This window comes from Melospiza georgiana, chromosome 8, assembly GCF_028018845.1.
Source record: "Melospiza georgiana isolate bMelGeo1 chromosome 8, bMelGeo1.pri, whole genome shotgun sequence".
Lineage (NCBI taxonomy): Eukaryota > Metazoa > Chordata > Aves > Passeriformes > Passerellidae > Melospiza > Melospiza georgiana.
In genome coordinates, this window is record NC_080437.1 from 17,574,129 (window position 1) to 17,597,203 (window position 23,075).

Sequence of the window (23,075 nt, forward strand, 5' to 3'; positions counted from 1 at the left end):
CCCACGACTCTTAGCTGAGATACCAGTGACCTAAGAGCATGTGTCCTTGCTCAGAACTATTAATGAGCTGTTTGTTACCCCTGCCTTTGTAGGGGGAGTATTCAAACCTTTAGAGCATGTGAGATAATCCAGACAGGCTGTACAGAAGTGGTTGCCACTTATCTGCATTCCTCCTAAATAGGCTTCTGAACATGCTGCTCTCTTTTCCACACCAAGTAGGGAAGGAACTGCAGCCTTGGAGAAATGTGTTGGGGGTGAAAGGGAGGAAGGAAATGTTAAACATCTGTCTAGAGGTAGGACTGACCTGACAAGGAGTTGGTGGATGTTATATATGGACATTGGCATGTCCAGGGTTACAGCTGCTGGTTTATGCCCTGAGGAATTCATTACCTTTCATTGTGTTTTGCATGTGTACAGCTTTGAAGCCCTTGTTGCTATGTCTGTTGTTTCAGGAAAGGCACTAATTCCAGGCTGGCAAGGACACACTGGTTAGCTGTTTGGAGCAGGGAGCTGAAAGGAGACATGTAGGGGTTTTGCTTTAGAGTACTTTTTCTTTTTTTCTTTGCCTGATCTGGCAATAGGGAGTTCACAGTTTTTAACACTGACATGAAGGACCTCATTCTTGGATCCCTTTGAAACACTCCCTTCTGAAGTATTGCGGTGCATACTGTGTGTGTCTGCAGGATCAGCTTTGCCATGTCTACAGAAAGTTCTTGAGGGAAACTGGGAGCAGCAAATGATTCCAGACCCACCTGTTTCCAGGGACAGCCTGTCTGCCCAGCCTGGCAGGGACTAGTCTACCTAAGGATGTACCATCCAAACGTCCATAGCACCCTGGCTTACAGCATGTGCCTTCCCAGCTGGTACAGGCCAGTACTTGGCTGCACCGGCGCCATGGAGCCAGATGTGTTACCTGGCTGGACTGTCCATCTGATGCCAAGAGCAGCCCTAGGACTGGGATAGGCCTAATGGCACTTCAGTTTGTGCTTTGGATCAAGTATGTGGCAGACATGTAGAATAACTCTGTAGCCCTGATGCAATAAAGTGCCACAGCATTTCTCAACTCCAAACATGCACTGTCATTTTGTCAATTAAACAGGAGTTATTTCTACTTGCATGCAGCAGATCTGTGTGCAGATTCTCAGCTGATCAAAATCAGCTTTTAAATGGAGTTTCTGGAGTTAGACCAATGCAGGGACTCAGGATTGGTTACTCTCAGCCTGAGCATGCTGAATCCATTCTGTGTATGGGAACACGCACTAAGCACAGGTTTGAGTGCTTGAAGGAAGCTGATTAGTTTCACAGTAAGTGAACACTGGATGCTTGTTATTTTAATTGAATTCCATAATTGCTAGTAAGTGTGGGGATATGTGGAAAAGTAATTTTTCCAGATCCAATCTAGATCTAATGGGTTTGTACACATCTTCCATTTAATTTTAGCAATCTTCTTTAATTATTGCTTTGGTTTTTTCCTCAAATCACTTGTTTGTAAAAGGTAATTTAATCTATTAATGCTAAATAGTTATGCTTCTTTTTGGTGTGATTTTTTTCCTAAATGCTTTTCTTAATGCAGTGAAGGTCAGTGCTTTGCACTGTAAGCAATGTCAAGACTTGAATCAAAAAGACATGATTGAAATCAGAGTTTTATGGCAGTTGTGATGTCACTGTTTCCAAACAAATGAGACATTTTAAAAGGGTGAAGCATGTGGACATGAGTTTAATTGCTCCCTGTTGTGGGAGGAGAAGTGTTGCTGTGGCATTGCAGCAGCAGTGGACCCTGCCTTTGCCCAGACATTATAGCCAGTAAATCCTCTTTCCTCCCCTGAAAAGGTAATATATTGAATTATTTTTCCCCATTCCTTTTTAATCTTGCATACCAGAGGAAATCATTGCAACCTCTTGGGGGTGCTTGGAGTGGAAGAAATTCTGTGCTGACTCGCATGAAGCCCATGGGGAAGGCCAGTGCTGAGTTAAAACACCTGGGTATCAGCAACCTCTCAGCTTCAAAGAGAGATTGTTCCTAAAGATGAGATGAGATTCACTGCAGTGTTGCCCTTCTTGTGCTTCTCTCCTGGCCCATGGAATGACTGGTATTTATCCCAGTGAGTTTAATATGTATCATTTTTCTATGGGTAGAAAAGCACAGTGTTGCTACAAATCTCCTTAAGCAGGATAACATAATTTTAGACTGCTTCTTTTTGAGTTGCTTGAACTAAGGCATCTTTCTGGAATGCAAACATACAGAGATCAGAAGGACCATTATTACTAAGTATGTTTGTCCACATTTTCAGGCTGTGTCAACCATTACTATTTCAGGGACTCACTTCTAATATGAAATGGTAGAAATAAAAAGCAGATACTGTATGGGCAGGCAAAATCAGGCAGCCTTTCTAGTTGGACTCAGTTTTTGTTGTTGGCTGATTTTATACTGTACCCCCCACTTTACATTGTATTTTTCTGGGACCAACTTGGAGCTAGGCTGAATCCTGCTGAGGATTCATGAACGCACAATGTATATCTTATGTGGGTATTTTAGTGAAGGAAATACTTAAACAATTAAGTGTTGGCAGCTATTCCTAGGGTGGCTTGCTGGGGAGCCCAGATATTGTCTCATTTTATAGTCTCATCTGTTACTTTTCTTGCTTGTTGGGTTTTCTTTCCTTTTGAGTGTCTGTTGAACATGCTCATTATATTCTGGCTGGCATGAAACAAATGCTGGTTAAGAAAGGAGATGCTTGAGGCAGGAGAGCAAATTCAATTCCCTGAAGGGAATTTTCATCTCTTACAATGTTCCACTGCTGCCTCCAATTCATGTAAAAGGAAAAGTATTTCCAACTCTGTTGTTTGGTTTCTTGTTTCGCCAAGCAATTTTCCCTATACTCCTCAGTTTGGGCTTCTTGTATTTGCATGATTTTGTGATTTCAGATGCATATTTCTATTGGTGTCATGAAAGCCATTAATTGTCTGGAGCTGCACTTGATCTCACTTTGTTTGGGGCTAACTTTTTGGTGGGGGGAGAGGCGGAGATTGGAACACAAAATTAAAGGACTTTTAATTCAACCTAGGACCTTTAGAGAGTTGAGCAATCTTGTCAAACACACTTTTTGTTTTTTTTTTAGAAATGCTCTGTGGCTAGTCTAACCACCAGTCAGTGACATTGAAACCTGTTTGCTGCAGGTATCAGATCCCCAGATGAGTGAGGACAGATAGGTCTCACAATTGTCCTCGACAGATTGGCATCACCATGAAAAGTGACTTTTTCTTCTGATCCCCATCTGGTACTTTTTCTCTTGGGTTGACAATTTCACTGCCTTTGGTAACAGGAGAATTAAAGCTTCCAGCTTTCACCTTTCACTTACTGGAGTCTGATGCTGGAAATATCAGCAATACTGCACAGCTGGAAATGACTGGTGCAGAAGTTATAATATGCATTTTAACAAGTGTATCTCTTCTGTATTGTTTTATCTTTCAAAGGAGAGACTAGCTTTGATATGAGCAGCAGATTGCCTTGAAATATGGAAAAGCTCTAATTTGGGGATTTTAGTTTAAAGCTTTTAGTGTCACTTTGATTTTGTAAAATTCTCTCAAAAGGTGATGCACAGTTTATATCTTAGAAACCAGTCAGACTTGAACTTTGCCCTTTATAGACTCTTAGACTTAAATTACTATCTTTCAATTTCACATGAAGATTAGTCTTAAAGTCTTGGAGCAGTGCTTGTATTGGATAGAAATAATCTTTAATTTATGATAATTATCAGCAAAAAAAAAATTATATGGTGCTTGACATGAATCCACTTGGCATTTGAAAGTAATTTTTTAGAAGATACTATGACTGTTACCTTGACTCTTGTGGTGAATGTTCAGCATTGTGTCCAGGGCTGTCTGGACAGACATGAAACATAATGTAATCATTCTGCCTTTCACTCTAAACAGACGTAAACAAAATCCAGAAGTAGAAAAGGCAAGTCCCTCTGCCACAATGAGCTCTGGTAAGTCTGTGTTGTTTTCTACTTGCACTCTTCGGTGTTCCTTTCTGTTACTAGTAATATTCCTGTTTGTTTCTGATGCAATTATTCACATTTGTTACTTGAATTTTGGCCCAAAAAGTAGCTAGAAGCATCTTGAACTGGAGTAGGTCCTGTAGCTTATTTCAGTGTGGAATATAAGAATTCAAAATTATTGATAACCTGAAAAAATCATCTGAATTTGATATATTTTAGTAGAGATGAAAACAGTTTGACATATGGATAGAAAAAAAATCAGCTGTTCAAAGAAAAACAAGGCACTGGGAAATGCGAGCTGCTTGGAAAGAGGAAAACTTCTGGGCTTGTCTGGGTAACAGACTAAAACAGGGTGAAAAATAAAGTAGATGCCAGACTTGAAGAGAGATCTGTAAGATCTGTAGAATGGTATTCCCACTTAATTTTAGCATCTTAGCAAGTCTCAACTGGGGTATCATGTCCTGGTTTTGGCACAACATTTTGAAAAAAATGTGAACTATTTGAAAGGAGTCCAGAAAAACATGACCTGGGAATTCAGTGTAAGCACTGAAAAGTGTACAGGCTGGTAAGCACTGGAACAGGTTGCATTAGGGTGGTGATGGCAGTTTGTAAGAACACATTAGGCAAACATTTGTCAGGAGTGACAGAGGTAGATTTGTTTCATTCGTATTCAGAAACAGGGCTTTAGATGAGCTTTGGAGCGTCTTTCTAGCAGTGTCTCCTGTGTTTCCCTGAATTTACATGAGCCAGTTTTATTCTAGCCAGCCGAAGACCTTGTAGACTTGCAAAAATCTTTACTGAAAACCACCGCATTTGTCTTATAGAACATGAAGAAATTGATGTTGCAAAAACTGTTGTCAATGGGCTGAGCAGCAATGGACAAGAAAAAGGTGGGTGAAGATCTCCAGAGACTCCTCCAGAGCTCCTCCCGCATGTCAGCTGCTGATGTGCTTGATTTTCCCGGAAATTCACTGCAGCGGGGGCTTCCAAATTCAGTTCACTTGGCGACTGACACAAGAAAAGTCTTGTACTGCACCGTGCTAGTAACAGCAGCATTTCTTAGCTCAACAAGTGTTCTTTGTCTCTTTAAAGTGGCAGGCTGGCCTTGGCTCTTTGTATATTTTTAGTGCTGTGTTGAGGAAAGCTGTACACTACTTGTGAGCACCTGCGAATCGGTGTCTTAGTGAGTTGAGACAGGTGTGTGGTGCCTGTGTGTGAGCTGTGTTAACTTCAGGGAGAAGTGAAGGTTTAAGTTTGGGATTAAACAGCAGGAACTAACCATTTAAGTGATGAAAAAAATCTAAACAAACCAGTCTTCATGTTAACATCAGCGGGTTTGCAGTGTGCTTTATAGCATTCAGTTTTGTGGAGTGACTGTGTCTGTTTTGGCAGGGTGAAAGTATGTGGGTATGGACTGATTTTCTGTTGGTTTAATTTCCTTTCTTTTCCTTTGATGCCTTTTTATAGCGGTTAGTATTTTGACTGCATTGTGGATGGATGAATTCAGTCAGTTTCAAAGCAGAACAGAATCAAGATTGTTTCCTAAGCCACAGGCTGTTTGATTTGGGTTCTCTTGTATTCACAGGGTCTCTGCTCAGGAAGAAATGTGGAAAAAGGGATTGATTTGGCTTCCTCTTTTATAAAAAAAAATTAAACAAACCTATCAAATTAAATACTAATAATTTTATGAGTTTTGAAAAAATTCTGTGAGGCTCTTTGCCCAGGCTTTTGATGCTTGAGACCCCTTTTCTAGGTTGTGAAATCTGTCCTCTCCGGTTTTGCCGGGTATCAGAAAGATCTGCCACAAGAGGGGGCGTACACACCACCCTGATGTCAATGTCTGCCTCAAAGCTGGCCCAGTGCTCAGTGTTAGTCTGTAAAGTATTAGAGATGTGACTCCTCTTGCTCCTGATTTTACAAGCATGAGATGGCATGGAATATGACGAGACATTTAACATTTTCCAGAAAATACATGCAGGAGACAGGTTCTATAGAAGAAAATCCTGGCTCTGCAGAATCAAGAACATTACTCAAATTATGCTGGTAGAGTCATGATATACAAGATGTTTACCTTGGCAGCTCCTGTTGAGCTTCACCTGTGAATAGTACTTTTTCACAATGACCCCTCTTTGTACCCATTGGTTTGAACAGTTTTGTAACAATTGCTAGAATTTTGCATAGTGGTCTGTGTGGTTTTCCCCAATGTTACCACATACAGTATAATTAGTGTGCTAGCTAATGAAGTCAAGTAGAAATCTCTTCAATTTACTGTTTATATGGATGGATTTTTTTTTTTAATAGCTATGGGACCTTTTTCAAGATTACTTTACTTCCTTCTGTTGTTGAACTTGTAAAAAATGAGCCATGAAATTCAGAATTAATGTAATGTGGCTAGTTTAATGTTCTTCTCTCAGCCTTTCAGTACTTGGTTTGTTTTTTTTCACTTTATTATGTTTTTGTTGAACCATATTAATGTTTTACTTAACATTTTTATTTTTGCATGTAGTGTACCTCAGTTAAATGATTACACTAAAATTTTTTGGTGGCTTCTAAAAACTAATGCTTCCAGATTCTTTTTGCCTGCAGCATAGTGGCAGTCAGCATTACTTAGTTAGTCCATTCAGTAAGCAGTTCTGTATGCTGCATAAAACAGACACATCCTGAATTAGGGAGAATGAAGGGATATTTTTAACAGTTGCATCATTGCTCTCTAGACTGCTTTTGTATTTGAAATTTCCTGCTATTGTGTCTCCAAGTACATTAGAAAATTTTGTGGCATGCTTCCCAAGCTCTGTTCTTTCCTTTTTGGATGTGCCATTTACACTTTTGTGTTTGCAGCCGTTGACGTCCCTTTATGTACACGTTCTATTTCTGCCGTTAAAATAATCCCTGTGAAGAAAGTGAAAAGTTCTCCTCACCTAGTGCTGCCTACAGGTATCTTCTTTCCTCCCCTGCCATGCCTTAGTTAGCCATCATTGTCTCTCTCCCTTTATCATTGTCTCTCTGCTCCACCCACATGCTTTGGCTAATTCTCAGCTTCATGCTCCTCTCACTCCTCCCAGAGCTGCAGATTTCATTGGTAGGTAATGCAGTTAGCTCTTGTGACACAATACACTGTTCTCAATTATGCTGCTCTTCTGCAGACCTAATTGTGTCTGCTTGAATCTGGGATCATTGTAAGCTCTTCTACTAATGCTCGATTATGAAAAATATTGTTACTATTATTATAGACTCATTTTGAACCAAACTCCTGAAGAACCAAAGAATGTTTCCTGCATATCTTTGGTTTTTATGAAAACAAATGGTTCAAGCATAGTTCAACATGGGTGGTATGGTTTTGTTTTTCTGTACATGCACTGAATTTAATCCACATGTGAATGAGTAAGGATGTTAGGCTGTCACCCTCTCCCCAAGAGCATGCTTCCCTACTAGAAGTACAAGACTATGCTTGTACTTTGCTGGACAGTCAGACTAGTGTAGCTGATACTGCTTGTCTCTCCTAATCTGTCACACATGTGCTTTGTTGGACTAGTACAGTGCTAATGTTCTGTTTATTACTAGCTGCTGGATTTCTATACTGAGCAATTCAGATTCTTGTTTTCTGTCATTTTTGAGGGAATACATCATTACAGACATTTGTTTTCATCTCCCAAGGTGAGATAGTCTGGCAAGATTTTATTTCCATATATTTTCAAAGCATTTAATCTTCTTTTTTAAATTCAGAACATTTTTTTTCTGACTCTTATTCTTTTGGTTCAGTATACAGGTTTAATCTGTTGTATGGAAAATTAAAAAAAAAAAAAAAAACATTAATTCCCAAATTTGATTCTCCTCCAGTGTGATGAAGATACTGTTTTGGCATGTCATATGTGTTGACCTCCGCTTCTATTTCTCTCCAGTGCCTGTGAAGCAAATGTAGGCATGGGGTTGTAGGAGGACAGCTACCCTGCACTCTTTGGGGATGTTTATATCAGGCCCAGTGACTCCCAACATTGTGTCCATGCTTTGCAGTTACAGCATTCTTAAAATTGGATTCTTGGAGCTTAAACCTTTGTCCTTGGTTTGAAAGTGAGTCCATAGAGTCCTTGGGCTCTGTGTTGTGATAGCCAGAACTGCACTCTTGGGCAAAATAAATCCTGACTCCACCTGAATCATGCAAAAATCAGTCAGAGAAGTCAACTTCTATTTCACCAGGAATGTGAGTGACCTTAAGCTGTGATCAGCTGTGGTATATTTAAGGATGAAACACCTTTTGATGTGTCTGGGTGGATAGTCTTTCCCCTCACAGAGGCTGCCTCAATTCTGCCTCAGTTAGCTAAGGGCTGAACTATAGGAAAGCATCCTCTGATTTCTTACTCCATCCTTTTTATAGTCCTGAGTATGGATCTAAAACTGTGTTTTTTTGAAATCCCTAAAGCATTGGAAGCCTATGTAAGGGCTTCAACAGTGGAGCTTCCAGAACAGAGGGCTCTCAGTGGGAGCCCGGAGTCTGGCATTCATTGAGTTTCTCCTCTTACTGCCGTTGTTCATCTGGCATACTGATGTTTCCCCATATTGTGGCCTCACTGGCTGTGGTTTGCATGGTTTGCAACCTTAGCCAAGGTGTTACCACGGTCTCTAGGAATTGTACTGGTGTGGGTTTGGTGGGGCAGTGCCTTGCTGAAATCAGCCAGGGAATACTGATATGCACAAATGTGGGCTGTTGTCTGGACAATAAACAACAGCCTTTGCCCCCTCTCTCCAGTGTGAAGGCATCATTTTTGTTATAATAGCAGTTCCTGGAGAAGAGCTGCATCCTTCCCCACGCAGAGATAAAAGGATCCTCAACCCATAGAAATAGAAATTATTGTGTTGTCACTTGTGTAATGCAGCATGCACTCAGTACCTCTTCACACTCCCTGTGCAGTCATGGTAGGGCTGGTGCCTCTGTGGAGGTAAGTGAAGTCTGATGGCAGCTGCAGGGTCACTAATAGTGCATGAGAAGAGGAGGTGATGTGTTTGTCTATGGAAATAGCCTAGAGAAAAAAGACACTTTTCAGGCTTATGATTTCCAGAGATACCTTAAAGGAAACAACTCTCCAAAAAGATGTTAAGTAGGAGGAGAAAGAGAAGTAGCTTTGAAGGACTGGTTTGTTATTACTTAATAGGAGGACAGGAGGAGAAAACCCAGATCATGGACTGAAATACACAAAGGTAAGCCTGTACAGAAGTTGTGCTGAATTGTGCCTTGGCAAGGATGCTGGCATGATCTGGTATCAGATCATGATCACAGCTTGATCTGAACAGGCATGTGTTAAATCTCCTACTTTCTGGGATTTGGGTTCCTGTGTCAGAGGCTGAAACACTGCAATGAAGTGGGGAGATGGCAGGAAGGTGACTTGCAGTGCCTTGCCTTTAGATCGGATTCAGCATCGTTAGAAGATTTTATCTTCCAGTGGTCAAAAGTTTAAGGTTGTTTTTTTTTTTCCTGTTTCAGTCCTCCACAAAAGGCATTTTTAAGCTTTGGCACACAAAGTTTGTGCATTATGTCACTGGGACATCCCTATAGAAGTGCTACAGGCGTAATGGAAGACTGTCCTTGCTAGCACAGTATCTCTGTAAAAAGTAGAACAAATAGAGCAAATGGCCCTGTGACCTTTGGTTCAAACACTCCTTTTTCCCCCCCTCCCTCTTAGCTCTGTTGCACCAACTCAGAACTTAACTGCTGCATTCATCAATTACATGAATATAAAACTGCTTTGATTTCTCAATGCTTTAAATACAGAGCTAATCTTCATCTGCACAAACATTACTAGATTGATTCACCTGGAGGCAGCTAAAATTACTCTGGCACTCTGATGGCTCCTGATAGCTTTGCATCATCCCTTTCTATGTGTTTGTTCTGTGCATGTGCATTTCCTGTAGAAATGGATCCCACAAAAGTCTGCAGTGGAAAAGGAGCTGTAACTCTCCGGGCAACTCCATCCTATGAAGGGAATCGGAATGTCACTTCACCATGTCCTCAGGATGCTGAGCAACCTGAAAGTAAGTGGTGGAAGGTTAACTAACATCTATTACTCACAGTAACCTCAAGACAGGTCAGTCCAGGATCTTGGGCTTACTTTATAATTGTATGCTTTAAAGCCCAGAATTCCATAGCATAGTTGGAAACCTCTTGCAAGGACCAGACCAGTAGAGAGAGTGACTCCTAGTGCCGGTTTCATGACTGCTCAATCATTGACTAAAGTTTGTCAGGAGCACCAAAAAGTGCTCTCAGTTCTTTTCTTTCTTCCCCTCCCACCCCCACTGCTCCCGGGGCAGTCTGTGTCATGTCTTTTTACCCCAGGCATGAGGTGGAACAGAAGGAAGCTGAGAAGTGCTGCTGCCCCTGCAGCATTCAGCTGGGTTGTCAGGGAAGCGGGCAAAGCGTCCCCCAGCCGGACAGTGTTGCTACAGAGCTCTGCTGCCTTTCAATAGCAGATGTGTAATTACTTAATTGTGGGAGACAGGCACAGCATAGCAAATCTGGCCAGTGTCGTGGGGCTGGCAAAGAGGATGAACTCCCAAAGGCAAGATGCCGTTAAAGGGGAGGGGGTAAAACGTGCTCCTGAAAGCAAAGCATACATTGTTTCTGACTCTATTGTTGGAGAAAGGGCAATTCCATTAATTCCAGCCCTAAGTGCCACTTTCTGGTCTGTCTTCTCCTGTTCTGCTCCACCCATGACCTATCCTCTTTTTATGCTTGCCTTTCGCTCTTTCTTCACTCCTACCCCCTACTGTTGCCTCTCTTCTTTCTGTTGATGGCTTCATAAATTTCCAACAGCTTGAATGGCAATGGGGCCATTACTATGGAAATCAGTTCATTAATATTTCTTTTGCTGACTCTCTCAATTGCTTTATGAAATGTACTTTGGAGCTGGAAGAGCTTTGTGCATATCACTTAAACAGCAAAATGGGTACAGGGTGGGGAGGACCCCAGTGAGAAGCAGATAAATATGTGATGAGACCGCTGCAGGGACTGGCTTGTAAAGTGATGTTGTATCTTATTACACTCTACATGCACTTAGTCTGCAAAACTTGGTCTGTTTGTTGGTCCTCCGTTATCTCAATCACATATAGTGATATTGTTAAGGATAGCTATGTCTTCATAATCTGAATACAGGGTCCCTACATTTCCAGTAATTTGTGGTGTCTGGATGTCAAGCTGCAGCTTTAGAAAGTAGATAGCTGGGCAGCCTTTTTGCCTCTGAAATAAGAATGTCAATGAACAATTGTTTCTTCATTGCTCTGAATGAATTGCCTTGTGTTTACAAAGGTCAGAAACAAGGAGGACATCATGTTTAGGGCTGGTCTCTATGGTAATTACACAGCCCTGTCAGAAAGCATTTTATGTGTGAAATGAAGTAGCTTGACTCTTGACTTCAATTGGTACATGTTTTCTGGAAATGTAATGGTTTATTTTTTCCCCCTTTCTTTTCCTCTATGCCTATCCTTCACCCCCACCTCCTCTGTCCCTCCTTTCTGTGAAACACTTAGGTCTGGAGCCAGAAAACTCAGAAACAGGTATAAACATTGGCTGCTTCTGTTGTTACTTCCGTTGCTTATTGGAATTATTTCTTGTTGCCTGGGGGGAAAAAAGAAAGGGGGGGAGGGGAAGGAAGAAAAACGTCCCCTCCTTTCACTTATCCTACAACTGGAGGGAATCTGTGATCTGAGTTTTCTTTGCCCTCGCAGATGATTGGAAGTCGTCGTCTCACTCTGATGCCAATGGGGATGCCCAGCCATCTTCTCTGGCTGCCAAGGGTTATAGGAGTGTGCGTCCAAACCTCTCTGCAGAGAGCAAGCCACAGGTAAGCCTTTCTTCTGTGACCCTGAGGTGATCATCTGGGTTCAAGCACTGAATTCATGATCAGGAGTCCTGGGCTGAACTCCAAACTTGACTGCAGATGGGTAAGTTGCTGTGCCTCAGCTTTTTCTGCCTTTGAAATGGGGGCAGCACCGATGTCAGCAAAGTGTTGTGGAGCTCATGTATTCAGGCACACCACAGTGTTTCCTCAGTGGATGAAGGAGGAGGACAACGCTATTTGCAAGAAAAAAGGTGAAGTAACCGTCTGTAATTATTTTGTATTTTATGCTGGTTTATTTCCTAGAAATTGCTGCAGGCTGAATTCAGAGTTGCATCCTACATTAAAAATAAAATATTGGGGAAATGCCTTTCAGTTTTTACAGTGTAACTGACAGAAGCCAACAAGGGAAAGGTTATTTGTATGTGAAGGTAAATCGTTGAAGTCAGTCTGCTGAGAAAAGTGCAATGCCATCTTTTTTTTTTTTTTTTTTTTTTTTTTTTTTTTTTTTTTTTTTTGGGGGGGTGCTCAGAAGCAGTCTGGAAGCTGGTAAGGAAACCCTTCATTAGAAACTGGATTCTTGTGTGAAACAGAGTCCCTTTAAAGCCCAGTGCCCTATCAGTGTGGCTGCTCCTCATCATCAAGGTCCCTTTAGCAATGCTATAGACTAGGTACTGTAAGTGAAAGTGGGAGAAGGAACAGCTCCAATGAAGGTGTGGGAAGGAGCGGCACCCTAAAGAGAGACCCATTTCTGCTCAATACTTAGAGCTGTCCTGTAGCCCTTTCCTGGTCTTGTTGATGAACAGAGTGAGCACTGGTGTACATAATACTTGTCACAGCAGTCTCAAGAACTACTGTTCAAACTGAGCTGAAATAGAAGTTCTAAAAGGAATGAACCTATTCAGAGGCAGAAGCCTTTTAGAACAGCCCTAACCAACCCACTTCTTCACTCCCTTATGCTTCAGGAAAAAGGTGGGAGGGGCAGAGAGGCAACATGAGGACAGCAGATTTTGGAACAGCACCTGTAATTTTATGAAACTTTTCTACATCTATATCCATATAACAAGAATAGGTACTTGCCACAACTTGTCATATATGGATGACTTTTAAAGGATGTCTCTTTCCAGATTTATATGTTGCAAGTTGTTAAGGCATCTTCATTCTCTGGTTTTGACTTTTTAGCAGTGGTTTAGGCAGCCTTTGCCCATAAAGGTATGACAGTGGGGTGTCTGTAAAACCTACTTTCACAGTCTCCAAAGGGTTAATTTGCAAAGATCCAGGGAGCTGTTGTTCACCAGGTGGGTATTCTCTTCATTCCAGTAGATCTTTGTTTTCAGCTACTAGCAAAAAAGTAATAAATAAAATGAAACCTCTGTATTGTTATTTTATCTCAAAACAGTTTTGCTTTCAGAAAAAATTCACTGTAATTGGAGATGCAGTAGGCAGATGATTTGGAGTTAGCAAGCTATATGTTACCAAGTACCAAAACCAGTAAAGCTTTTCTTATTATTTAGTAGAAGCAGGATTTCTCTCTTGGTGGTCTTGATTCTGAAGGCAAATTCTGATGATCTCAGTTCCTTAAAAAACTGTAATTTTTCTGGTCTTCCTGAAAGCTTTTTCAGGATGGAAAAATCCTAAAGAGAATTGAAGAGCTGGCCTTTAGAATGAAGAAATATTCACTTTTTATTTAGCGAGCTATAGTAGGCTATAGCACTCACTTGATGTCTGCTTTCATTCGCATTGGCAATATTCATTTTTCAGCAGTGCACTTAACATGCAGAGATGGCCTAGAACTCTGAATTTGGTTTTGCAGTTCAAATGTCCCCAGTGCTGGGAAGTGTTTAGTTATGCAAGCATGAAACTGAATTTAGTTAGCCATGATGTTAAATCTTGACTGAGGCTTTCCTGGGGCATGGTGAGTGTAGCTGTGCAGGCCTCTGGAAACAACACAGTAGTGAGAATTATTGAGAGCAGAGAGAGAAACACGTAGGCAGAGACTTGAGGGCTGGGTTAAGTTTGTGTGCTACAGTGAGCTGTGCTGAGAAAGAATGTGTGGGACGATGGATGTGAGTGAGTGGCCTTCCAGATACTGTATTTGCTTTTTATTCTTGCTGTATTAAAACCTGCTTAACCCAAGTCTAATGATCAAATTCGTTCTGAGAATTTAATTTTTTTCCTTCCTTTTTCCTTTCATTTGATGCTGCTTCCTCTCTCCTTCCTACCTTCTTGACTCTGCCTGATCAGGCTCCTCCCCGTCCTCCTCTTCCCAAAGAGGAAAGCTTTGCATGGCGCCCTCGCACTGACACTAAAGCGACCAACCTGTTGCCAGTGCCCATCATGGACTGTGTGTACCTGAATGCACCCAAGCCTTACTCACAGCGTGCGTCACCAAACACCAATGCACGCTGTTATTTGTCATCACCTACCCCCTACGGGGCTGTCCCCATAGGGAAGCAAGGCTTTCCAGCAGGGTGTTCTCCCTCTTCAGGCCCCAAAGATGAGGTGCATGCTGGGCAGCCACTCTTGGAAAGTCACTCCTCATCAGGTGCATCATCCATACAACTCAACCCTGTCAGGGCAGATCCCAGTAGTAAGGCTGGAATGAATTCCAGTCATGAGACGAAGGCGGATAAAAAGGTCAGCAAACTATATGTAGCTTGTTTATCTAACAGCACTTGCTCAGGCGCATCTCAAAATTCCACTGGCACCACACATGACCCAGCAGCCAGCACCAGTTTGGGCGCTGAGCTCACTGAGGCACCAGCCACCAACATTGTTCCCTCTGTAACAGACACTGAAAAGTCTCTTCCTGCTGCTCCTCCTCCTCCTATTCCTCCCAGGCCGTACTTTTACATTGTCCTCAGCAAAGACGCAGTTAGTTATGGTGCAGGCCAGCCCTCCCGGACTCAGCCGTCACCTCCGCAAGCTGTGAGGGACAGAGTGCTAGAGCCCCAGAGCACAGCTGCTACAGAGGACAGGATGAGAAAAGAGCCTTACCTTACTCAGCAGCGACAGCCACCATACAAGGCAATGGGACGCAGCATGGTACATGTTTTCTCCATAACCTTGTTTTCTTTCAGCTGAGCAATCAGTTCTTTAATTCGTTACAATGTTCCCTTAATGCTTTATTCCCCTCCTACCTTAATTTCTCACCACTTGTTGTGCTGCCCTGAGTCTTGTGGTCTTTTACTTGATAATATTTAACACATATGTGTCCCCCTCAATGTTGATCTGTGTGTCTGTGTGTGTGTGGTGTTTGTAGGGAGTTTGGTTGGACTGGCAAGGATCTTTCTATTTTAGGGACATGTAACAGAAACAAGCTCTGTAATGTATAATGGTTAGAGCTTCTCAAGTGATGGTGAATGCTGAGCTGTTCTTTGTTTGATTTAGCCTCACTACAAAGAACTGGAGAAGAGGGGTGGTGAGGGGGAATAAATATTTTTGTGAAAAAACATTGTGTTCATAGAGGCAGGGCTGCAAGCCTGAAGAAGTATGTCTCCTTAAGGAAAGATGATCTTTGTATCATTTTGGGTACATTCCTTGGATGGATATGGCTGCATTAGACTTAAGTAACAATCTCCCCCAGTGCATAACAACGCCTTGTTTCCAACAGGATGCCACTGCCACCACCTCAGCTCAGCCTGGAGTTATAGTAGTCCCCCTCCTTCAGGTTAATCCAGACAGACAGCAAGAAGGCAGCTCCAGCACTCCACCACCGCCTCTGGTTCCTTTCGGGCAAGGCTCCGTAATCCCTGCGATTGTTCCTCCTGGCTCACCCTTGACTTTTCCAACTCTTGACGATTTCATTCCCCCACATCTCCAGAGGGGCTCCCACCATAACCAAGCACCCTCCACATCTGGCACATTACCCTCTGTTTACCCGAAACTGCCATTCTTCTCATCACCACCTTCACTTGTCCCTCCAGTCACGGGGGCTTTGCACAAGGGCTTGAAGCCTGAAATCACTGGAGTCATCTCACATACAGTAAGCTTGCCAAGTACCCTCCTCGCCCTTTTCCTAAATTTGTATTCCTGGATTAAAATTACTTTCTCCTTGCAATACTAAACTTGAGGGAGGAGTGATGACTCACTCCCTGCCAGCAGCATGACAACTGAAACCGTGTTTGCGTCCTGTGCTAGTGCATGCAGTTTGCCTGCCTTGTGCAGCTTTGAACTTTCTTTTGACTTCTTGCAACATTTGACTGTCTCCCTTTGTGCCCATTCTGCTGGGTGATGTACACCTTAAAAATCTTCACAGGATCTACTCAGAGTAATGAATTCTGCATAAACTGAATAGCTGCAACTAACTGATCTTTTCAGGCTCTTTTTATAGCATCCTTAATTGTGTTTGAATAACATTTAAAGCAGCAACAGCAGGCCAGTTAAAGGTTAGGGCTAGGTTTCTGTTCCACTTGGAGCCACAAGACCATATGGTCTCCACACAAATCCCTGATAAAATCAGTGTAAGATTGCTGCCAGTATCCAGTGACCTACAAGTTGTAAGATCAGTTAGTGTACTAAGAGTCCTCCAAGCATGGAGGTGCTATGCAATAGATTAGACAGAGAGTATTTCTTCATTTGGCAATTGCTTGTCTTTGAAAATTGTTAATAATTCCGTCCACAAGAGTTAGAACTTGGACTTCACTGTGTTCTTCTTGAGTTAGATTTTGTTTCTCTTTAAGCTCATCACTTGGTTTTTTTAAAAAGTCATTGAGGACAAGGAGGAAAAGTGTCTCTCAGTTAAAATTGCAAAAAATACCTTCTTGTGCTGAAAGTCTTATGGCCACCTTTTATTTATGCTTGCTTGTGGGGACAAAGTAGAAGTTCAGCAGAAGCTTCATTCTCTCATGATGATACTTGCTCTGCCCTTGGACTCTATAGAGATCTAGCAAACAGGCACGTGGGCTGGGGGAAAGTAAAAAACAACCAAGGATGATATTTTCAAAAGTTCTCATCTTTGGCCTTTCTATTTTTATTAAAATTGGTAGGGTTTTTATTGCAGAGAGCAATGAATGAAAGTTTGGATTTGGTGTTTTGGTTTTTGTTTGTTTGGTGTTCTTTGTTTGTTTGTGTTTTGTAGGAGTTTTTGGAGTGTTTTGTGGTTGTTTTTTTTTTAATGGAGTCTATCTGCAGATTCCAGAAAAAAAGCAATCAGGAGGCATCCAAATCACAGAGGAGCAGTGGAAATTTTGCTGTACCTGACTTTCTTGAGATGAGAGTTGAAACATTTTTGGACATGCTCTCTTCAGACATGTAGTCACCAAGCTGTTTTCCACAATGATTTAAACGGTCTTTGGTCTTTGTTCAACCTCTTTGGTGACTTCACTGGGGCTGCTGAGCCTATCCTGATCCAGCATCCCTCTTCTTTGGGGGATTTTTATTTGTATTTTAGTTATCAAAGTGAAGCTCAAAGCCAATTCTCACACTTTTCCCTGACTCTTCCTCCTTTTTGCTAATTGCATTGTTTGGAATATTATTGCAGTCAGCAAAGTGGAGCTGCCCTCTCTCTAGGGGACATCTGTTCCTGAAGACCATTGGTTCTTTTCTGTCCCCATGAAGCATCTATGGCCTGACCAGCTGCTGCTTGAAGCAAGATCACCTTTATCCAACAGAATAAGATTGTTCTTCCTCATTCCCCCTCCAGGCTGGAAAGGCTGTAGGTGCTTGCTCTGATTTTGGCCAGTTGTCACTATGATTTATCTTTGAGCTCTGGTGCCAGGCCTGACTTTGGCCCCTGTTCAGTCCCCTGCCTGATGCTGTAAGTCCTTTCATCTGATGCTGGTGTAAATGAAGGGCACTGACTTGCAGTTGCACTTAGCCAGAAAAGCTGGATGTAGGGATTTTTCTGGAGCAATATTCTGGGCATATTTAAGGCTTTTTTAAATAATGATGAAAATACCCTTGAATGCTCAGCTGATTTTACAGATCAGTGGCTTGCAGCATTGGAGTCCAGCCGTGGAGCAGCAGGAATTTGGTTTGCTGTCCCATATTCTCTTTGTTTGGATGCTCAGTCCCCATTAAGGGTAATTGTGTGTCCAAATTCCTTAAGAGGCTTTGAAAAATCTCAGTGTAAGCTGATGCACACACAGTCTTTAGTCATCATCCCTTCTTTATCTTAGCCACCTTACCACCACCAGAAGTCCAATATCCATGGACTGAGGCTTTTCAAAGGTGAGCTAGGTTTCAAAGTCTCCCTGCAGACACAGCCTGTATTTCTACAGAGCAGCCAGAGCAGTGGTGATATCTATCATAGGTGGGTTTGAAATAAGCAGATAACGGAACTGGATGCTTTAGGAGAGCAAGAGCAGCTGGCTATCTGTGCTCCAGCAGCAAATCCATCTTCCTTACTAGAGTCCTACTTGTGTACCCTCTGTCAGTTCTGGGGCCTTTTTATGTCATTACTTTAATCAGGTAGGTATCACATTGTCTCCTGAGTGACAGTGCTAACTTAATTCCTTAATTTGGACTTTTCTTACCAAACCAGCTGCAGTAATACTGTTTCATTCCAGAATTGCATGAGTTTTGCATGTCTGACTTGCTATGAAAGGAATACTCTTGGAACAAATGTTTGTGTGTGGATGTATCGGGGGAAAGATGTCTGCATCTTCCCCCCTCCCCAAACTAGATTTGCTCATTTCTGACACCTTGTGTTTGCTCCAAACTGTCTGCTAGATGAACTTAGTGCCCTCTTTTGGGGTTGGAGTTGTGAAACCCAACACCAAATAACTATAGTACTGCCTTAGCAAACTAATTTCATTAACAATGAGCAGGATATGTACAAGGAGCAGGGTAATACTTGTGCTTATGCCTTTTATACTAAAATTTGCTGTGATTATGCTTCTCATTCAGCCTAAAATGTTGGGGTTTTTCATGGATTTTCCCAGTGTTGCACCACTGGCATGCTGCTAATCATGTGTTGCTCTTCTTTCCAGGACCCAGGTCCTGTGCTAAATGAAGTGCCCCAGCCTGGCACTGACTATCCAAGCTCCATCACTTCCATCAGCAAGTCTGCCTCTGCCTATCCTTCTACCACAATCGTCAATCCCACTATTGTCCTGTTGCAGCACAATCGAGGTAAGGAGACTTGCATAGAGATAATTTTGGCTCAAAATGACCAAACTGTTATGCTACAAGGAACTGGAGAATGTATGTGCTGTTGACAATTAGGTCTAGATTACTAAGAACCACCAAAGTTGCGTCAGAATAGTTTTGGTGACTGGAACATACAACAGGCAAGTGAATTTTTACTGGTTTTTCTGATTAAAACCTGTGGATCAGAAGCTCTTTGAGGCTGAGGAGAGGTTTCTAACTGGGCTGTGGACATATGAATAAGCTATTGCAAGGTAACAGCTGTCAGGTGTCTTGTCATGGTGGAAAGGGTTGTATGCTCCTGCATATCTGTCTGTAGAAACAAGGTAGCTTGTGGTAGCTTGAAAAGGTGATGTGCTACTTCTCAGCTACTGCAGTGTAAAGGCAGCTGTATTTTCTATTACTGTGGGAGAGATTTGACCTCTGAATTTGTAGCAGAATTTACTCAATAGTAAGTAATCTACTTGCCCACAAGTTTGATCTTGGCAATTGTTTCCTCTGCCTGTAACTGGATCAACTCAAACTCATATTGCAGTAATCCTTGAGCTCTGGATTTGCAAATGAGCAAAACAGCCTCATTTGAGAACTCCCAGGAATCAACACCTTTCTCACACAAGCTGAATAGATAGTTCTATCTCTTTACCTCTGGATTTGGAGGGAAACTTTGCTCCTCCTTTTTAGTTCTCCTGATGGCTGGCATTACCACAGCTCCTCATTTCATTGTGCAGCACTAAAGACTGTAGCTTGTAACAGGGCACAGAGATGCAGTACAGTTTGTTTTGATTTCTAGTGGACTTGGGAAACTCCAGGAATCTAGCCACTATTGCTGTGGCTTACCTTTTCTAAGGCTCAGAGTGCTGACCCCTGCTTTTACCCAGTGCATGTAGGGGTTTTTTTCCTATGTGGGCAGCTATTGGGTGAACATGATGTGTAGGAGCAGCTTGCCATCAGTGGTCAGCAGAGCAGAGGGCTGAGGCTAAAGATCCAAGTTCAGAGATATTGGTGGGAGAGCTACACTGAGGAGAAATACCAGTCTTTCTTGCTGAAATGATCCACTTAGTACAAATATGTGGTGAAGGTGGGTTCCTCTAGAAAACAGCACACACCTGGAGGTTTGTTACTATGGCAAACTTGCTTGGCAAGTGTTCTATGCCACCCCAAAGCACAGTTATTTCCTGTTCAGGCATTGCATGGCATGGTTTATCATAAATATATAACAGGTGTGTTTAATGTATTAAAATTTTTTAATCTGTGCTCTAACAATATGAGCTTTCAAAACTGTTTGTGCTTTTTATGTCAGTAAATATTTTATTCTCTTCAAATGGCTTTCATGCTTTAAAGAAAAGAGTTAATTGCTAGGGAATAAAAAAAAAAGCAGAGAACAGAGTGCTAAGCATTCTTGTTTATTCCCCTGTGATTTGGGTAAGTCATTTGGAAATCCTTTTAGGAAGCACTAACTTTAGGGTGGCGAAACCTGCTGAGAGATACCACAGATACTCCAGTCTAGGAACTGGTTAATGAAAAGCCTCTAACCAAGGGGACTCTTTCAAGAACCAAAGCCTTCAAGCTGTGTCTGTGCACAAGTCATTGAATCTGTGGCTCAGTAATATGTGATGAAACCCAGCAAGCACCAACAATGACTTTATCCTTTCCTTTATCCCTTTGAAATGCTACAGCAGTATTATTTCAAAATGTACTTTATGATAATGGTAACAGAGTTACTTATCAAGTTGCTTGACTCTGTGAATTTTTACTGGTTTTCAAATCATCTCCTGTCCAATGTTTTATTCTTTAAATATTCTGATGTTTATTCTTATGTTATGAAAAAAATGAAAATTTAAATATAAGTGCTCCTTGCAAATGTATTGGTCACTGCATCATGAGATTTATGTTATCCCACGAGGCTGCTGTGTGGAGAACGGACCATGGGCTGTCACTTTGGCAGGGTATTTGAAAACAGATTCTCTGCAGCACCTGCTATCATTCTACAGTGTATTTCTTGCCTGTCAGAAATGCAGCACCAGAGCACTTGCTGTTTATGTCTCACACATTTGTCCTGTATTTCTTTTTGTTTTGTTTCTTCCTTTACCACAGAACAGCAAAAAAGGCTTAGTAGCCTGGCAGGTATGATGTGAGAGGTCTGCTACCCCCCAGCTGCTGCCTCTGCTGGAGCAAAGCTGCTGCTTTGATAGCTTGTGGGCTGCCTTTAGCAAACACACTGCCCAGGAACTGCAAAGAAATATACCAAACACCTAAATTACTCATCTGTTTGTCCTAAATCATAAAATTTACCAAGCTTTTAAACACTAATCCTTTAGTTCTGAGTTTTGCAGGGCAGAATTGTGTTTGCTCATGGTACCAACAGATCAATGCATTGCTGTGCATGAGCCTTTCCTCCACTGTCTGGCCCTATCAGATTTCTACACATTTAATGGCTTTGGGCAGGATGGTGATGTGCATGTGAATAAACATATCTTTCTCTCTTCAGTGCATGCAGTGATGTAAAAATTACAGGATTTGCAAAAGTCTTGATGAGGCAGACTGAAATTGCAGGTGTTTCCTCTGCAGGAAATCCACACAGAAAAAAAAAAAATCCTTCACTGAGTGTAAGGATTGCTGTGCTGCAGCTCTGCAGAGCTTCAGAACAATCTGAAGTCCCTTGGTGATGCCTGCTGCTACCTCTGGGTGTCAGCTGGGCAATGTCAAGAAATTCCAATTTGGAAGCAAGGCAATCTGAAGAAATTCATTATTTCCCTCCATCTTTATGCAGACTCCTGTGCAATCATATCATATGTATGCTTAAGCAACATTTGTTGTTTACACACTCTGATTAGGGCATGGAAGTGAATTGGAAACATCATAAACTGTCTGCAGCAAATGGGGCTGTCAGACAGGTGAATGCAGTCTGTTAAAAAGTGATGCACCACTACCACATTTAGGTTGAAATTGGCAGAAAAAGATGTACAGGAGACTGTATTACAGGTGCTTTTTGATGAAAATGGACATTGTAGAGTTATTAATTAGTCAAAAGAAACAATTGCTGAAACCAAAATTATTGTCTTATATGACAGCTGAGACTGTCATGAAATGTGTGATGGTAACTGCCTGAGAAATGCTCGCCTGCTTTTGCTGGCATTGGGCATTTTCTTGGGAGATTTCCTTCAGATTAGCTGCAAATCACAACCAGCAGTGACAGTCTGTCTCATCAACTACTTGCTAGAATTTTTGCCTTAAAAGAACCCAATATGGTGATGTTGTGAAATGCTGGGATGAGATGAAAATCCCCCATTTTTATTTCCAGATTCAGTGCCAGACAGATTAGTTTCTGACAGAGTTGATTCAGCACTTCTGCGGGACAAGCCGGCTCAGGAGGCTTTGCCAAGTGAGAAGAGGGCAGTGGAGGAGAAGAGAAGCACTGTCAGGAGCCCTCCCTACATGGCTGATACCTCTGTTGATGACATTGGAATTCCACTGAGGGTAAAACACAGAGCATGTGGTTGGTGCACAAAGCCTGGGCTACATTCTGCTTACCTTAGGACTTAGGGAACTCACTAAAGCAGCAGAGATTTAAGGGAATATAGAATTCTAATTCCAATGTAATTTATGATGAATTATTCCATTTGCTATCTATGACCTGTTTCAGCTGCTTCAGGGAAAAGAAAATTAAAAATTAGTGTTTCTTATAATATATGATAATAATGTTTTCTGCTCCTCTGTTTCCTTCCTAGCAGCTGAAGGAGAGTTTTGTCTCATTTAGCCATCTTAGAGGCAGATACCTCTTTTAAATGTGATTACATTCATTCAATGTTCAGGGGAAATTATGAAAAGAATTATTAACCTACTCTTACAAGTAGTTTCTGGAATGACTTAAACGCTCAATGTTTCTAACTGTCCCCTGAATAATTAGGAAATTGGTATATATGACTAAAACAGGGAAGTTGTTTGTTTGGATGTCAAACCAGATTAATCAGATTAATATACAAAACATTTCATACAACCTGCCTCTGCAAAGCTCTTACATTATTACTTACTTGAATGAACTGTCACATGAGATGATATATCTGAGTGAAATAATTAATATTTCAGAATATTCATATGATGCAGCTTTCACATAGAGTGTAATTTTTTTCATTGCTGGAAGATTTGTGATAACTTTGAAAGG

At 41.7% G+C, this 23,075-nt stretch overlaps 1 protein-coding gene across 27 annotated transcripts in view; it reads left to right on the forward strand.

Moving 5' to 3' along the window:
• The window catches only part of SORBS1 (sorbin and SH3 domain containing 1), a 71,961-nt gene that overhangs the window by 4,771 nt on the left and 44,115 nt on the right, over positions 1-23,075 (forward strand). For 17 of the 27 annotated variants that reach the window (XM_058029065.1, XM_058029061.1, XM_058029059.1 and 14 more), the window contains exons 2-10: positions 3,934-3,989; positions 4,826-4,891; positions 6,840-6,935; positions 9,906-10,025; positions 11,517-11,543; positions 11,715-11,830; positions 18,757-18,898; positions 21,008-21,037; positions 22,215-22,390. In XM_058029065.1, coding sequence (XP_057885048.1) covers positions 3,934-3,989; positions 4,826-4,891; positions 6,840-6,935; positions 9,906-10,025; positions 11,517-11,543; positions 11,715-11,830; positions 18,757-18,898; positions 21,008-21,037; positions 22,215-22,390 — 829 coding nt within the window. Of the gene's footprint in view, positions 1-3,180; positions 3,279-3,933; positions 3,990-4,825; positions 4,892-6,839; positions 6,936-9,905; positions 10,026-11,516; positions 11,544-11,714; positions 11,831-15,279; positions 15,810-18,756; positions 18,899-21,007; positions 21,038-22,214; positions 22,391-23,075 lie in introns of those variants that run through there. The other 10 variants (XM_058029066.1, XM_058029082.1, XM_058029083.1 and 7 more) reach the window with 6 other exon arrangements.